The 14,147-nt window shown below is 36.5% G+C and overlaps 1 protein-coding gene across 17 annotated transcripts in view; it reads right to left on the bottom strand.

Annotated features, from left to right (window-relative positions):
- The window catches only part of VPS13B (vacuolar protein sorting 13 homolog B), an 802,268-nt gene that overhangs the window by 714,630 nt on the left and 73,491 nt on the right, over positions 1-14,147 (bottom strand). For 14 of the 17 annotated variants that reach the window (XM_049700204.1, XM_033438214.2, XM_049700207.1 and 11 more), the window contains exons 9-12: positions 10,522-10,617; positions 9,924-10,046; positions 9,319-9,456; positions 8,292-8,379 (exon numbers count right to left, since the gene is read on the bottom strand). In XM_049700204.1, coding sequence (XP_049556161.1) covers positions 8,292-8,379; positions 9,319-9,456; positions 9,924-10,046; positions 10,522-10,617 — 445 coding nt within the window. Of the gene's footprint in view, positions 1-5,846; positions 7,697-8,291; positions 8,380-9,318; positions 9,457-9,923; positions 10,251-10,521; positions 10,618-14,147 lie in introns of those variants that run through there. The other 3 variants (XM_033438221.2, XR_004486270.2, XR_007472457.1) reach the window with 3 other exon arrangements.

Below are 14,147 nucleotides of genomic sequence, written 5' to 3'. Positions count from 1 at the left end.
CAGGGTCCCAGGATCCAGGGACAACTTCCCCAGGAGAACGCACAGAGTGCCTCAGGCTGGTGCAACATCACGCCGGCCTCTGCCGCCGCAGGCTTCGCCCTGCACTCCATGCCCCTCCCTCCCCGTGGCCTGAGTGAGCCAGAGCCCCCGAAACAGCGGCTCCTTTAACCCAGTCCTGTCTGAGCGAAGAACAGACGCCCTCCGGCAACCTACACGCAGAGGCGGGGCCAAATCCAAAGCTGAACCCCTGGAGCTGTGCGAACAAACAAGAGAAAGGGCAATCTCTCCCAGCGGCCTCAGGACCAGCAGATTAAATCTCCACAATCAATTTGATGTACCCTGAAATTCTGGAATACCTGAATAGACAACGAATCATCCCAAATTGAGGAGGTGGACTTTGGGAGCAAGAAATATTATTTTTTCCCCTTTTCCTCTTTTTGTGAGTGTATATGAGTATGCTTCTGTGTGAGATTTTGTCTGTATAGCTTTGCTTTCACCATTTGTCCTAGGGTTCTGTCCGTCCGTTTTTTTGTTTTGTTTTGTTTTTTACTTTTAAAAAAATTTTTCTTATTATTTTTTATTTTAATAACTTTATTTTATCTAACTTTATTTTATTTTACTTTATCCTCTTTCTTTCTTTCTACTTTTTCTCCCTCTTATTCTGAGCCGTGTGGTTGAAAGGCTCTTGGTGCTGCAGCCAGGAGTCAGTGCTCTGCCTCTGAGGTGGGAGAGCCAACTTCACGACACTGGTCCACAAGAGACCTCCCACCTCCACATAATATTCAAATGGCGAAAATCTCCCAGAGATTTCCATCTCAACACCAGCACCCAGCTTCACTCAACGACCAGCAAGCTAGTGCTGGACACCCTATGCCAAACAACTAGCAAGACAGGAACACAATCCCACCCATTAGCAAAGAGGCTGCCTAAAATCATAAGGCCACAGACACCCCAAAACACACCACCAGACGTGGACCTGCCTATCAGAAAGGCAAAATCCAGCCTCATCCACCAGAACACAGGCACTAGTCCCCACTACCAGGAAGCCTACACAACCCACTGAACCAACTTTAGCGACTGGGGACAGACACCAAAAACAACGGGAACTACGAACCTGCGGCCTGCTAAAAGGAGACCCCAAACACAGTAACATAAGCAAAATGAGAAGACACAAAAACACACAACAGATGAAGGAGCAAGATGAAAATCCATCACACCTAACAAATGAAGAGGAAATTGGCAGTCTACCTGAAAAAGAATTCAGAATAACGATAGTAAAGATGATCCAGAATCTTGGAAATAGAATAGACAAAATGAAAGAAACATTTAACAAGGACCTAGAAGAACTAAAGAGGAAACAAGCAATGATAACCAACACAACAAATGAAATGAAAAATACTGTAGATGGGATCAATAGCAGAATAACTGAGGCAGAAGAACGGATAAGTGACCTGGAAGATAAAATAGTAGGAATAACTACTGCAGAGCAGAATAAAGAATGAAAAGAACCGAGGAGAGTCTCAGAGACCTCTGGGACAACAATAAATGCACCAACATTCGAATTATACGGGTCCCAGAAGAAGAAAAGAAAAAGAAAGGGACTGAGAAAATATTTGAAGAGATTATAGTTGAAAACTTCCCTAATATTGGAAAGGAAATAGTTAACCAAATCCAGGAATCACAGAGAGTCCCATACAGGATAAATCCAAGGAGAAACATGCCAACACATATTAATCAAACTGTCAAAAATTAAATACAAAGAAAACATATTAAAAGCAGCAAGGGAAAAACAACAAATAACACACAAGGGAATCCCAATAAGATTAACAGCTGATCTTTCAGCAGAAACTCCGCAAGCCAGAAGGGACTGGCAGGACATATTTAAAGTCATGAAGGAGAAAAACCTGCAACCAAGATTACTCTACCCAGCAAGGATCTCATTCAGATTTGACAGAGAAATTAAAACCTTTACAGACAAGCGAAAGCTGAGAGCGTTCAGCACCACCAAACCAGCTCTACAACAACTGCTAAAGGAACTTCTCTAGGCAGGAAACACAAGAGAAGGAAAAGACCTACAATAACAAACCCAAAACAATTAAGAAAACGGGAATAGGAACATACATATTGATAATTACCTTAAATGTAAATGGATTAAATGCTCCCACCAAAAGACACAGACTGGCTGAATGGATACAAAAACAAGACCCATATATATGCTGTCGACAAGAGACCCACCTCAGACCTAGGGACACATACAGACTGAAAGTGAGGGGATGGAAAAAGATATTCCATGTAAATGGAACGAAAAGAAAGCTGGAGTAACATTTCTCGTATCAGACAAAATAGACTTTAAAACAAAGACTATTAGAAGAGACAAAGAAGGACACTACATAATGATCAAGGGATCGATCCAAGAAGAAGATATAACAATTGTAAATATTTATGCACCCAACATAGGAGCACCTCAATACATAAGGCAAATACTAACAGCCATAAAAGGGGAAATCAACAGTAACACATTCATAGTAGGGGACTTTAACACCCCAGTTTCACGAATGGACAGATCATACAAAATGAAAATAAATAAGGAAACACAAGCTTCAAATGACACATTAAACAAGATGGACTTTATTGATATTTATAGGACATTCCATCCAAAAACAACAGAATACACATTTTTCTCAAGTGCTCATGGAACATTCTCCAGGATACATCATATCTTGGGTCACAAATCAAGCCTTGGTAAACTTAAGATAACTGAAATCGTATCAAGTATCTTTTCCGACCACAACACTATGAGACTAATTACAGGAGACAATTACAGGAAAAGATCTGTAAAAAATACAAGCACATGGAGCCTAAACAATACACTACTTAATAACGAAGTGATCACTGAAGAAATCAAAGAGGAAATCAAAAAATAGCTAGAAACAAATGACAATGCAGACCCAATGACCCAAAACCTATGGGATGCAGCAAAAGCAGTTCTAAGAGGGAAGTTTATAGCAATAAATCCTACCTTAAGAAACAGGAAATATCTTGAATAAACAACCTAACCTTGCACCTAAATCAATTAGAGAAAGAAGAACAAAAACACCCCCAAGTTAGCAGAAGGAAAGAAATCATAAATATCAGATCAGAAATAAATGAAAAAGAAATGAAGGAAACTATAGCAAAGATCAATAAAACTAAAAGCTGGTTCTTTGAGAAGATAAACAAAATTAATAAACCATTAGCCAGACTCATTAAGAAAAAAAGGGAGAAGACTCAAATCAATAGAATTAGAAATGAAAAAGGAGAAGTAACAACTGACACTGCAGAAATACAAAAGATCATGAGAGATTACTACAAGCAACTCTATGCCAATAAAATGGACAACCTGGAAGAAATGGACACATTCTTAGAAATGCACACCTGTCAAGACTGAATCAGGAAGAAATAGAAAATATGAAAAGACCAATCACAAGCAATGAAACTGAAACTGTGATTAAAAATCTTCCAACAAACAAAAGCCCAGGACCAGATGGCTTCACAGGCGAATTCTATCAAACATGTAGAGAAGAGCTAACACCTATCCTTCTCAAACCCTTCCAAAATATAGCAGAGGGAGGAACACTCCCAAACTCATTCTATGAGGCCACCATCACCCTGATACCAAAACCAGACAAGGATGTCACAAAGAAAGAAAACTACAGGCCAATATCACTGATGAACATAGATGCAAAAATCCTCAACAAATACTAGCAAACAGAATCCAACAGCACATTAAAAGGATCATACACCATGATCAAGTGGGGTTTATTCCAGGAACGCAAGGATGCTTCAAATTACGCAAATCAATCAACGTGATACACCATATTAACAAATTGAATGAGAAAAACCATATGATCATCTCAATAGATGCAGAGAAAGCTTTCGATAAAATTCAACACCCATTTATGATAAAAACCCTGCAGAAAGTAGGCATAGAGGAAACTTTCCTCAACATAATAAAGGCCATATATGACAAACCCACAGCCAACATCGTCCTCAAACTGAAAGCATTGCCACTAAGATCAGGAACAAGACAAGGTTGCCCACTCTCACCACTCTTATTCAACATAGTTTTGGAAGTTTTAGCCACAGCAGTCAGAGAAGAAAAGGAAATAAAAGGAATCCAAATCGGAAAAGAAGTAAAGCTGTCACTGTTTGCAGATGACATGGTACTACACAGAGAATCCTAAAGATGCTACCAGAAAACTACTAGAGCTAATCAATGAATTTGGTAAAGTAACAGGATACAAAATTAATGCACAGAAATCTCTCGCATTCCTATATACTAATGATGAAAAATCTGAAAGTGAAATTAAGAAAACTCTCCCATTTACCATTGCAACAGAAAGAATAAAACATCTAGGAATAAACCTACCTAAGGAGACAAAAGACCTGTATGCAGAAAACTATAAGTCACTGATGAAAGAAATTAAAGATGATACAAATAGATGGAGAGATATACCATGTTCTTGGATTGGAAGAATCAACATTGTGAAAATGACTCTACTACCCAAAGCAATCTACAGATTCAATGCAATTCCTATCAAACTACCACTGGCATTTTTCACAGAACTAAAACAAAAAACTTCACAATTTGTATGGAAACACAGAAGACCCTGAATAGCCAAAGCAATCTTAAGAACGAAAAACGGAGCTGGAAGAATCAGGCTCCCTGACTTCAGACTATACTACAAAGCTACAGTAATCAAGACAGTATGGTACCGGCACAAAAACAGAAAGATATATCAATGGAACAGGATAGAAAGCCCAGAGATAAACCCACGCACATATGGTCACCTTATCTTTGATAAAGGAGGCAGGAATGTACAGTGGAGAAAGGACATCCTCTTCAATAAGTGGTGCTGGCAAATCTGGACAGGTACATGTAAAAGTATGAGATTAGAACACTCCCTAACACCATACACAAAAATAAGCTCAAAATGGATTAAAGACCTAAATGTAAGGCCAGAAACTATCAAACTCTTAGAGGAAAACAAAGTCAGAACACTCTATGACATAAATCACAGCAAGATCCTTTTTGACCCACCTCCTAGAGAAATGGAAATAAAAACAAAAATAAACAAATGGGACCTAATGAAACTTAAAAGGTTTTGCACAGCAAAGGAAACCATAAACAAGACCAAAAGACAACCCTCAGAATGGGAGAAAATATTTGCAAATGAAGCAACTGACAAAGGATTAATCTCCAAAATTTACAAGCAGCTCATGCAGTTCAATAACAAAAAAACAAACAATCCAATCCAAAAATGGGCAGAAGACCTAAATAGACATTTCTCCAAAGAAGATATACAGATTGCCAACAAACACATGAAAGAATGCTCAACATCATTAATCATTAGAGAAATGCAAATCAAAACTACAATGAGGGCTTCCTTGGTGGCGCAGTGGTTGGGAGTCTGCCTGCCGATGCAGGGGACATGGGTTTGTGCCCCGGTCTGGGAGGATCCCGCATGCCACAGAGTGGTTGGGCCCGTGAGCCACGGCCACTGGGCCTGCGCGTCCGTAGCCTGTGCTCCGCAACGGGAGAGGCCCACGTACCACAAAAAAAAAAAAAAACTACAATGAGATATCATCTCACACCGGTCAGAATGGCCATCATCAAAAAATCTAGAAACATGGGCTTCCCTGGTGGCGCAGTAGTTGAGAGTCCACCTGCTGATGCAGGGGACACAGGTTCGTGCCCCAGTCTGGGAAGATCCCACATGCCGCGGAGCGGTTGGGCCCATGAGCCATGGCCGCTGAGCCTGTGCGTCCAGAGCCTGTGTTCCGCAACAGGAGAGGCCACAACAGTGAGAGACCCACGTACCGCAAAAAAAAAAAATCTAGAAACAATAAATGCTGGAGAGGGTGTGGAGAAAAGGGAACACTCTTGCACTGCTGGTGGGAATGTGAATTGGTACAGCCACTATGGAGAACAGTATGGAGGTTCCTTAAAAAACTATGAATAGGAACTACCATATGACCCAGCAATCCCACTACTGGGCATATGCCCTGAGAAAACCATAATTCAAAGAGTCATGTACCAAAATGTTCATTGCAGCTCTATTTACAATAGCCAGGAGATGGAAGCAACCTAAGTGTCCATCATCGGATGAATGGATAAAGAAGATGTGGCACATATATACAATGGAGTATTACTCTGTCATAAAAAGAAATGAAATTGAGTTATTTGTAGTGAGGTGAATGTACCTAGAGTGTGTCATACAGAGTGAAGTAAGTCAGAAAGAGAAAGACAAATACTGTATGCTAACACATATATATGGAATCTAAGAAAAAAAATGTCATGAAGAACCTAGTGGTAAGATGGGAATAAAGACACAGACCTACTAGAGAATGGACTTGAGGATATAGGGAGGGGTAAGGGTAAGCTGTGATAAAGTGAGGGAGTGGCATGGACATATATACACTACCAAACGTAAAATAGATAGCCAGTGCAAAGCAGCCACATAGCACAGGGAGATCAGCTCGGTGCTTTGTGACCACCTAGAGGGGTGGGATAGGGAGGCTGGGAGGGAGGGAGACGCAAGAGGGAAGAGATATGGGAACATATGTATATGTATAACTGATTCAGTTTGTTATAAAGCAGAAACTAAGACACCATTGTTAAGCAATTGTACTCCAATAAAGATGTTAAAAAAAAAAAAAAACACCACATCTTTTCCTCCGGAAATCTTCCTTTTGTGTCTCTATCTTCCTTGGTGGTTATCATTATCTACAAAGTAACTCAACAGCAAAATCTGATCAACTATTTGAATTTTATTTTTAAATAAAGCAATGCGAAGGCAGTGAAGATTTTAAGCACATAATTAAGCCAGTCTGATTGCAGTATAGATTATACGAGGGCAAGAGTGGAAGGAGAAAGCCAGTAAAAAAGCTATTAGAATCTAGATGATAACAGATTGGATGAGAGCATTATTGGTGAAGCTTAAGAAAAGACAGATTCTAGATAGATTCTAGAGATAAAATTTGACAAAATGCACTGATGGGTTGGATGCCAGGAGAGAAGTGTGTCAAGATTCCCAGATTTCCAGCTTGTGCAATTAGAAGACAGTAGAAAAATTTTCCAGTAAGAGAACACTGAAAATAGGGGAGAAGTAGTGGGTAGTCATGAGGGTTTTAATAATTCAATTTCAACATATTCAGTTTTGAGATATTTGTGAGACACAGAAGTAAAAATGTCAAGTGTGCACTGGATATATTTAAATCTAAATCTGAAAGAATAAGTTTGGACTAAAAATACAAATATGGACACCAATAACATATAGAAGGTACTCAAATCCATGAAAAAGAATAAGATTACTTCAGGAAGATTTTAGGGAAAGAAGTGAATCCAGGTTTGACCAATGAGAACACCAACATTTAGAAATCCATTTTGAAAGCAGGAAGTAGAAAATTACAGTTCTTTCCTTCTGTTTTCATCTAACAAACTTAACGATCCTTCAACATCAACTCCTCTGTGAAGTCTTCAACCCCACAGACAAAGGTAGTCCCCTTCTCACCTGGACCTCTTTTAGCTGTCTGTTTACATTACTGTCCTTAACATGCTATATTAGAATCACTTATTTAAATGCATGAACACTACCTATTGGTTTCTTGAGAAATGCTTTGGTCTTCTTTGCATTCACAATATCTAACTCATCACCTGAAACAAGGAAATCATTTATTGAAATATGAAAAATTAACCAAAAAATGGTGACCCTATATTGACTAAGTTTTCAATATGAAAAAGGCTGGAATGATAAGCACAACACAGTATAGTTAAATTTCTGAAATCATTTGATTACTAAAATGAAACACATAATAAAATAATAAAAGACTGTCCGTAGTTTCTAGAAGAATATATTTCTACTTTTCTGTTTGAAACAACAAACTCTTTTTTTAATAAAAAGATCTATATAACCTTCAAAATATATTTAATACAGAAAAGGAAATGTTTATGCTCTTTGACAACTTAATATGAAATTTGATGTATCAAAATTTTTAATATTTGGTACCTATTAGAACTAATTCTAGTTGATTATATAAAAATCTTTTCAATCAGCTGCACAAAGAAAGGACTAAAAATGTTAAGAATCTAAGAAAATTCTAACATGACATTAAAATTAAACCACTCCACAAAGTAACAGAAGGTAACTCTGATGTAACAGAGTACAATCAGTCAAGGACCAATTGTTTCTGAAGAAGTCTTTGTTTCTGTTGTTCAAGGAAAAGCAAATATAAAGGAAAGAAACCAGTACCTTTGCCACTGGTGTTCTCCATTGTATACAGGTAATCCATGTAAAAAGCCCCAAACCTTTGCATTCCAGCTATCTCAGTGTATGTCTCCTGCCAACAAAGCAAAGCAAACAGAACATACATTGTATAGAACAGACTTTTGAGTTTAAAACCTGAAAGATCAAGAATTAGACACATATCCTTATGGAGAATGTGTACCAACTCAAAGGATTACCAAAACAGAAAGAAGAACAGAGGTTACACAAAGAATTGGCTTCTAGAAAACGTAGTGTTACCTCTACTATGGACCACACAAAAGGACATCTATAATTCTACTAGACAATTTGACCACTTTGTCAATAATGTCTGGTTAATGAATACCTACAATAGAGTAGGGCAGTATGGTGTTGACCTTTATCACCATCACAAAACGGTCTAATATATACTCTCAAATACAGTTAATCCTTAATATTTCAGTACACTTATGTGAAACAGTTCAAACACTAAAAATATACTAAAATATTTTTAAATGTATGTTAATTATGCAGGTAAAAATTAAATTCTTTACTTTCAACTATAAAAGTAAGTCTGTAGAATCAATGTAAATCATTGATTCTATTATACTAATCTTCAGGAACTTTTTTTGAGTTTTTAAATTTATTCCATAGAAAGTACATTAATATAATCTTATATGAAAAATTCAAACACTACATATAGTAAAATGTTAAATTCTTCACTTCTTTTCATTAATCCCACACTTCAAAAGTAACTGAAATTAAAAGAAATAATTCTACATGTTTCCTCCATGACTATTTTAACAGTAGGGAATGGATAAACTAACTGTGGCTGCATGCTATATAAAAGTAGAGATCTTTGTGCACTCCTTAAACCTCTCTAGATATAGAAGGTGGACAAAGATATGCTAGATGTTTCAATAAACAACTAGCATTCAGAATATATTACTGGAGAAGAAACATCAATCACAAGTATTCACACAAAGTGTCCACCCCAGCACAACCTAGAATTTGGCTCAAATATATATTCTCTGACCTTATGATTAGCTGCATCCAAGATAAATTCTGCACGAGTACCATTATTTTCTGGGCTTCGGTAATCGAACAATGAATTTGTGAGGTATGTCAAACCTTTCATATTCAAATTTTCACCACAAATGAAGAAACAGGCTTCCTGAAAATAAATGCAAAATTTTTGAACAGGAGAAAAAATCATTAGACAGTTAAAGAAAATAAAACCTTGGTTTTATAATACCAATTCAGTAGTCAATAGAAATCACACTACAACTTGAGGTCCTGTAAAAAGACAAGGCATGCTGTCTCCATTTTCACTGCCTATTTTGGCAAAGAACATTTTAACAAACCAAAGAGGAACTCCAAGTAGCTGCCATAAACAAGAAAGAAACATTTATGAATTGGAAAGTACTTGGAACTACTGTCCAGGTGTTAAGTACTACCAACTTTCTAAATTCCCCTGAGCTCTATAATTTCTTATAGGGGAAAATAGTAAAGTTCCCCTCTCAAGCCAAAGATATATGTAGTCTAACAGATTTTTTGGTATGGTTAAACACCTCAATAAGCACCTCATTATCCCTACATTCTATCCAAAAAAAATGGAGGAAAGGGGAGATTTTGACTTACGGTTTCACTTCTATTCATACTCTCTTCAAAATCTTTAACACCCATAATTCCTTTAAGGCACATGGCTCTGCAACCTACAAAACCAATCTGGCAATCAAAGAAAGGCTCTCCCATCATAAGGGCCTATAAGAGGAAAGGAAGCATTATGAACCTGAATTTCAATAAAAATTTTACAAGCTTTCCTTGCAGAATTTCTAAATTAGTTGAAACATCTTTAGAATTATGACCTTTCCATATTTATTCTCCTCAGATCACACATCCTATTAAAATAAGAAACATCTTACTTGTCTCTGTATCCTCAAACCTTTGTATCCTCAATGACTGGCACTTCAAGAACATTAATCCACACATACATACGAGCACACACAAGTCAAATGAAAAAATGAAAGAATAAATTAATGTTGCATATTATGGTAAAATCTTTGTTAAAGAATAATTATTTCAATTAATACTACTGATCACTAAAACAGAAACAAAAAGTTATAAATACATTTTTAAATATACTATTTATGATTTTAAAAACCTGTATTTATTAAATATTAACCTTAAGGACCATTACAAAGATTTCTTAAAGTATATTCAATGTTGATGGGATTACCTCAACTGTAGTTCCTTCTTGTTCCCAACACAATACTTCTTTAGATTTTACTTTTTGAGGGCTGTAGTAACTACTCTCAGCTTGCATTTCAGTGAGCTATGAAACAATATAAGAATATTAAGTAAGTCAAATTAGTATTAAATGGCAATAAACTGTCATTACTATGATGAATTGATAGAAACAAGGCCAATTTTAAGATTCGGGAAATTAAATTATGAAGCAGGAAAACAGGTGCAACAAAAACAGCTGTAACAGATTATCCATGGTATAAAGGTTGAATATGCTAGTCTAGTAAGTTCATATAGAGAATATAAATACTCCTTTTTGTTAATAATATTGCTTAAAATGGTGAAAGCTATGTAGCTATAACAGTCCCCTAGTCATAAAATGACTCATATATTCTGCCAAAAATGTACATATATTTTAACATCAGTTCATTTTACATTCACTAATATATTCAATCAGGTTTAGTTCAATCATTTATAAGATTTCTACCTATTTGTAATCAAAAAGAAAGCTGTGAAGAAACACAGAGATTCAACAAAACTTTTTTAGTTCTACGAGGGAGGCAGATTCAAGGGCTTTACTTTCAAAGTATATAATCTCACAGTATGTGTCACAGACTCATTCAATCGTGCAAATACTCACTGAGTGCCTGCTAGATAACAAGTACTGATATAGATGCTGACAAAAAAAAAAAAAAATATATATATATATATATATATATACTCTTGCTCCCCTGAAACTTACAGCATATCATTTCTACGTATCCAAAAATTAGACAATTTGAATTATTTTTAAAAGCTCCTTTTCTAAATGCAATGTGGTATCCTAGTTTGGATCATGTTACAGAAAAGGGTCATTATGAAATTAAAGTCTGGAATTTAACAATAATGCACCAATGCTGGCTTCCTAGTTTTGACAAAAGAACTGTGATAGCGTAAGATGTTAATAAGAGGGAAAACTGGGTAAGGAGTATATGTGAACTCTGTGTACCATCTCTGCAACTTTCCTGTAAATCTAAAACTATTCCAAAATAAAGATGTTACTTTAAAAAAAAAAAGTATTCTGCTCATGTTTGCTAATGATTCAGTGAGCCTTATTCGTGTGAAATGGATATACTCTTCAAACTTAAATGCAAAGTCACAGATCACATTTAAAAAATAAAAACCAATATTTAACTTAGGTCATATAGAACTTATTGAATTGAAAAGCTATAATTCTAAGCATGATAACCTCTTTATACTGGGAATCAACTAATTATTCTCATTTTTTATACCAACGAGTTTTTATATAATGTAAGCCTTTATTTCTTGGATGCTTCAAGAAATGGTATACACAATGTTGTTATTTCAAAGTACAGTTCTATAATCTAAAATGCTTAAGTAAAATTGAATATTTTAAACTTGATTACCCCTCAGCTGTCTACAATTATTGTAGAAAAAAAGCAATTAATTGATTAAAAGGACTCAAACATTACAAGAACAATTTTCAACATTATTTTTTAAATGCTACATTTAATTTGGCATGATTTTTGTTGGATTGATATCAACTGTTCAGAATGCTAATGTAGAAACATGACCTTATTTTCTGACCAGAATATGAACCACAAATTAATTCCATACATTCTTTAGACCCAAGCTGAACAATAATTCTAATGTCTTCCTCCAAAATATCCACATATTTCCCTTAGAGAAACGTTAGAGAGACATAAATGTTTCAAATTTTTTTAAAGATACATTGACTAATGACAAATACTACCCCAAAAGTCTATAAAAGTTTTGTATATAAATGCCTGTTTTGACGGACTCGGTTTAATTACAACTCTTCTCATCACTGAAGTTAACAGAAATGTACCAGAATAATTTCAAATTTAAAAGTAAACATGTACAAGTCACCAGAAAAGATAGTACTTTAGGGCTTCCCTGGTGGCGCAGTGGTTGAGAGTCCGCCTGCCGATGCAGGGGACACGGGTTCGTGCCCTGGTCCGGGAAGATCCCACATGCCACGGAGCGGCTGGGCCCGTGAGCCATGGCCGCTGAGCCTGTGCGTCCGGAGCCTGTGCTCCGCAACGGGAGAGGCCACAACAGTGAGAGGCCCGCGTACCGCAAAAACAAAAAACAAAAAAAAACCTAGAAACAATAAATGCTGGAGAGGGTGTGGATAAAAGGGAACACTCTTGCACTGCTGGTGGGAATGTGAATTGGTACAGCCACTATATATATATATATATATATATACACACACACATATATATATACATACACACACACACACACACACACCACACACATACTGTTTATTACATATATACATAGGGTTTACTACAGGGTACTGAATATAGTTTCCTGTGCTGTACAGTAAGACCTTGTTGTTTATCCATCCTATATATAATAGTTTGCATCTGCTAATCCTAAACTCCCAATCCATCCCACCCCCGTCTTCCCCTTGGCAACCTGATCACCCTCTTTTAAACTGCAAAACTCCCTTCCCATTTAGTGAAAGCATTCGCTATTCCTCTTTCCTTTTCTTTTTTCTACATAACCCTTATCATCAACGGGTATATTATATATCTTATTTGTTTATAATAACAATTTACATTTTAAGAGGCAGGGATTTATATCTGACCTGTTCACAGTGAACTCCAGAGACAAAACAATGCCTGGTACATAGATGGCACTAATATGTATTTGCTGAATGAACTAGGTACTGTTCAGGAATATTAAATGTGTGATAATACTATGATAAAAAGTCAAGAAATAACCTAAAATTGAGTATGAGTTATAGCTGAGGGGCAGAGAAGACAATATATGATCAAAGAAGAACATATTATACTTTTCAAAATAAAAGGATGATGGGCTTCCCTGGTGGCGCAGTGGTTGAGAGTCCGCCTGCCAATGCAGGGGAAACAGGTTCGTGCCCTGGTCCGGGAGGATCCCACATGCCACGGAGCGGCTGGGCCCGTGAGCCATGGCCACTGAGCCTGCGCGTCCGGAGCCTGTGCTCCGCAACAGGAGAGGCCACAGCAGTGAGAGGCCAGCGTATCGCAAAACATAAATAAATTAATTAATTAAATAAAATAAAATAAAAGGATGTTCACCTTATTACTGTTTAACCTGAAAATACCTATTATATAATCTCTTTTGAGAATGTATTTTACATGCATTTGTTAGTGGAGGAAGTACTCAAAGTATTTTAAACAATGCTGAAAAAGCGTTAGATCAAGATCTAGATAATAAAATAAACTGAACTATCTTAAAGAGAGGTGAGGAAAGAGAGAAAATGTATATAAACAACACTTTAAAGGAATTTTGTAATGAAAAGACAACACAGAGATGAAACAGTAGCTAGAGGGGTACATGAAGTCATGGGAGTTTTTTTTATGTGCATTTCTTTTTTAATGGAAATACTAAGGCATCTCTATATGCCAACTGAAAGATTCCGTAGGGAGAGAAAAACTTTCCATGAAGCTATTAAAAAGGAAAGTGGAGAAGGCCTTAAGGAGACAAAAAGAGCAAAATTCAGAGATTTCAGATGAAGGGACATATAATTTTATGAAGTAAAGATTGTTAGACTCTTGTCTCATATCTACTAAGTGTAAAATAAACTAAGCCACATTCTTACTA

This window comes from Orcinus orca, chromosome 17 (genome assembly GCF_937001465.1).
Source record: "Orcinus orca chromosome 17, mOrcOrc1.1, whole genome shotgun sequence".
Lineage (NCBI taxonomy): Eukaryota > Metazoa > Chordata > Mammalia > Artiodactyla > Delphinidae > Orcinus > Orcinus orca.
This window is presented reverse-complemented; position numbering and strand designations above follow the sequence as displayed.